The 4,686-nt window shown below is 36.9% G+C and overlaps 1 protein-coding gene across 1 annotated transcript in view; it reads left to right on the top strand.

Moving 5' to 3' along the window:
• HERC1 (HECT and RLD domain containing E3 ubiquitin protein ligase family member 1) overlaps window positions 1-4,686 on the top strand; it is a 206,425-nt gene that overhangs the window by 98,382 nt on the left and 103,357 nt on the right. The window contains exons 20-21 of the mRNA XM_023510003.1: window positions 2,562-2,676; window positions 2,765-2,904. Of these exons, the coding sequence (XP_023365771.1) occupies window positions 2,562-2,676; window positions 2,765-2,904 (255 nt within the window). The remainder of the gene's footprint in view (window positions 1-2,561; window positions 2,677-2,764; window positions 2,905-4,686) is intronic.

Below are 4,686 nucleotides of genomic sequence, written 5' to 3'. Positions count from 1 at the left end.
CCGGGCTGGGGATTCGAACCCGCCACCTTAGGTGTACGTGGCTGGCGCCTTAGCCGGTTGAGCTATAGGCGCCGAGCCAAGACCACATCTTTAAAAATAGCCAGGCATTGTGGTGGATGCCTGTAGTCCCAGCTATGAGGGAGGCTGAGGCAAGAGGATTGCTTGAGCTTGAGTTTGAGGTTGCTGTGAGCTATGATACCACAGCATTCTACTGGGGGTGAAAAAGTGAGACTCTGTCTCCAAAAAAAAAAAAAAAAAGGAAGAAGAACTAACTGTATGACTCCATTTGCTGTATTGCTTATACACTATAGCACAGACTTTATACCTGAATAGTGGAAACATTCTGTAGTGTTTGGTATGAAGTGAACATAACTTAAATTAAGATGTTTTAAAGGAGTCTATTATTTTAAAAATTGCATAGGAGGATAATCCCCACTAAGTTTGATGAATAGCAAAAAGTATTCTTTTAGTTTGCTTTTTAAAATTGAACATTAGGCTCCTTGAAATGGAGTCTTGTTTGATTTTTAGTCATAGCAGTTCTCTGAATGTCAAGCAATCCTGTGGAACAAGATGATTTCTCAAGAAACTGATGTAAAAAAAATTTTGTATGTAATATAGGCTGTCATTATAAGATTCTCTGTGGGCTGTAAGATTTTCTAAAAATTTGGCATATTTGTCTTGTCAGTTTTTTCACCCGTAAAGTAGGTAAGTCTGAAATTACATTTTTCACCTAGGCATACAGAAATGAAATGGAAAACCAAGATAATAATATTTTATCTCTTAAAATAGCAGTTTTAAGAAGGGATTAAGAATAAATAAAGGGCTTGCATGGCGACTAATGCTTGTGATCCTGGCACTTTGGGAGGGTCACTTGAGGCCAGGAGTTTAAGACCAGCCTGAGCAACAGAGTGAGACTATTGATACTGCACAAAATAGAAAAAATTAGCCAGGTGTGGTAGCACACTTCTATAGTCTAAACTACTTGGGAGGTTGAGGCAGGAGAATTGCTTGAGCCCAGGAGTTCAAGTTTGCCCTGAACTATGATGATGATGATGATGATGATGATGATGTCACAGCACTCTAGCTTGGGCAACACAGTGAGACCTGTGTCAAAAAATAAATGAGGGAAGGGAAGGAAAGAAAGGGAGGGAGAGAGGGAGGAAAGAAAGAAGAAAAAAAAATTAATTTGTGGCTGAAAGTTTTCCAAGTGAGTTTTTTGGTTGTTAACGTTTTGTTTATAGGTAGCCCAGATATTTAGTAAGTCTATGAAATAAACATACTCTAGCTAGCAGTTACTCTGGGGGCAGAGCAGACAATAAACCTCCCACCTCATTTGGAATCTACTGCATGTACTGCCCTTTTAAAGTACAATACTGGTGTGCTAACATGGAATTAAAGAATGGAAAGAAAAAGCACCTGTTTAGTCTTCATCATTTCATGTTGCTATTTAGGTTTTCAATTGTATACCTTCATTTTTGTCCAAATGTTTCATTTCTTACCGACTTCAATGTGTTTGTATTCACAGTATATATTTTCATGGCTACAAATACCAGAATATTTGACTAGTTTACTTGCTATCTATACGTGATGTCTGATAGACAGTGTCTGTTGATAGACTCATGATTTCAATTCCCTGCCCTCAGACCACTATTCTTGTAGTTTTCCTTTCTTAGTAAATACCAGCTACATTTTAAATACATGTAAGTTCTACTTTGACTTTTCTCATATTCTCACATCATACATCTAACTGGTTTAGCAACAAATTCTGTCAATACAGAATATATACAACTCTGTCCAACTTACTCCCTTCACTGCTCCTACCCTGTTCTGAACCACCATCATTTTCCACTGAATTATTGTAACAAATACTTTTGCTATTGCTGTCTTTATAGTCACTTCTTCCCTTGGGACTCAGAGTGAGCTTTTACAAAGACAGGTTAGATCATGTGATATCTCGGTTCAAAGCCTTCTAATACTGCTTCTCATCTTCCTCACAGAAAAATCTGGAAGATTTGCACTGGCCTATAACTTCATTGTCATCTAGGCTTCTAATGTCTTCTACTACTCTTGTACCTGAACATTTTGCTCCAGCCACACTGGCCTCCATGAACCCACCTCAGATCCTCTGCGCTAGCTTTTTCTGAGAGGAGTTTCCATGTGGCGTCTTCGTGTACTTCATTTAGATCTCTGCTCAAATGTAACCTTATCAGGAACTTTCCCAGACCGCCTTATATCAAATAGTAATCCCACACAGTATAATACTTCCCGTTCTGTGTACTCAGCTTTGTTTTTCTCCATAGCACTTACCTGCCGTATTAAGGTTTTTTAAACTTGTCTCTCCCACCTCTCTCTTCCTAACAAGATCAGGGACTTAGTTTTGCTCACTACTGTACCCCCAGCATCTGGAATAGTAAGTGGATATAATGAGGTGCCTTTGTTAAGAAACTGTTAAGAAAGATGATGAAATTCAGGTGTTCGATCACTAAAGCTAAGCTATTAAAATTACCTCTGAACTGTTTTCTGAGTCCTTTTAAATGTCAATGCATCATTTTTATTTTCAGATTGGGACAGTGCAACTTTAAGTAATGAGTCACTCTTGGACACTGTGTCTAGATTTGTTCTTGCAGCTCTTCTGAAACACACAAATTTACTTAGTCAAGCATGTGGAGAAAGCCGGCAAGTAACTTAAAACTATCCTCAGACAAATATTTGCTCTCATGATGTTAGAAATTAGGTAACTTTTCTATTTTGGTTCTTTATTTAGATATCAACCTGGTAAAAGCTTATCAGAAGTGTACCGTTGTGTATACAAAGTTCGAAGTCGTTTACTTGCTTGCAAGAACCTTGAACTTATTCAAACCAGGTCATCATCACGAGACAGATGGGTAAAGTTGGAAATCAATTAATTTCTGTTTTTCTGCAAGCTCTGAGAAATAGCTCCATATTGGTTTATGTGAGAACAAATGTGCCTTGGTTATTTCAGATGTTCAGGAAATATTGAGTAATTCTTTTATATTTTAAAAAATGAAAGAGGCCTGTTGCAGTGGCTCACGCCTGTGATCCTAGCACTGTAAAAGGCTGAGGTATGTAGATTGCTTGCGCTCAGGAGTTTGAGACCAGCTTGAGCAAGAGTGAGACCCTGTCTCTATTAAAAATAGAAATAACTAGCTAGGTATAGTGGCACATACCCCTAGTCCCAGCAACTCAGGAGGGTGAAGGAAGAGGATTGCTCAAGCCCAAGAGTTTGAAGTTGCTATGAGCTGTGATGCCATGGCCCTCTTCCAGGGCAACAGAGTGAGAAATTCTTTCACTCTCTCAAAAAATAAAATAAAATAAAGTAAAAAATAAATAAATAAAAAAATTAAAAATTAAAAAATGGTAGAATAAAAGACTTGGGGTTTATTTAACTTCACATTTATCAAGTGAGAGATAGTTGCTAAGAAAGAGCATATAGTCTTAGGCTGCATAAATAACAATAATAATAAATTGAATGGTTCAAATTATAGGAAATATTCTTCTCTTTTATGCTGATTAGGCTACATTTGAATTATCTTGTGTAACTTTGGGTGTCATAATTTTTAAGGGACATTAAGAAATACCTTGGATTGATTAAAAGGTCCAATAATTATCTATCATTTATGTAAGAACTAGAAACTATCACAATGTTTAACTTAGAGAAGTAAAAGCCAAGGAGAGGGAATATCAAATGATAGCTGCCTTCAAAATACTTAAAAGGTCTTCTGTGTAAGAGAATAGAGGACACAGCGAGGACCAGCGGGTAACAGTTGAAGGAATAATTGTTAGCTGACTAAAAGGAAAATAGGCCTTCTAATGATGAGAGTTGTCCAGCACTGGAAATTAAGATTGAAACCATTTATTAAGGACAGTCCAAAAGTAATTCTTGCAATAAAAATGAGATGATTCCTAAAGCCCTTGGTAATCTTGTTAGCATGATACTGTAATAATGGATACAAGCCTAGATAACAATACACCATCTGCAGAAGTCCTTACTTTCAAACTTCATCAGATGTTTTGTACTCCATTAGTTAGGTGTTTGATTTTAAAAGACCAAGTTTGTATTTGCATTTGTATAATAGTAGACTTTTGGCATATACTAACTTAATATTTGTAGATCTGTTTGTGACCTTAAAAGTTTCAGGAAATGTATTAATTTGTCATTTTGTTGAAGCTCAAATTTGAAACTCACATATGGACTTATGTTATGGTATGAGTCTGACTGCTCAGTATCATCATCTCTGTGAAATTCTTAAGTTATTTGTGTTTTATACTAAAATTTGTGGGAGAACCTATATACTGTTAATGGTGTTTAGGACTGTCTGAATACCTATTATAAGGACTCTTTCCTCTGTTTAGATGGCTGCTGATTAGCATGACCAATAATAGGAATAAAGGAAATAAATTTAACATAATTCTTATCAGATTTCAAATTTTAGGCTTCTTAAGGGGCAAAGTTAAAAAACAAAACAAAACATATTGGTTTGGCACCTATAGTGCAGTGGTTATGGCTCCAGCCACATACACAGAGGCTGGCAGGTTCAAACCCAGCCCAGGCCAGCTAAACAACAATGGTAACTGTAACAAAAAATAGCTGGGTGTTGTGGCAGGCGCCTATAGTCCCAGCTACTTGGGAGGCTGAGGCAAGAGAATTGCTTAAGCCCAAGAGTT

The sequence above is a fragment of the Otolemur garnettii genome, unplaced genomic scaffold (genome assembly GCF_000181295.1).
Source record: "Otolemur garnettii isolate 467f Iridium unplaced genomic scaffold, OtoGar3 scaffold00011, whole genome shotgun sequence".
Taxonomy (NCBI): domain Eukaryota; kingdom Metazoa; phylum Chordata; class Mammalia; order Primates; family Galagidae; genus Otolemur; species Otolemur garnettii.
The sequence above is the reverse complement of the archived record's forward strand: the minus strand, read 5'-3'. Positions and strand labels throughout refer to the sequence as shown.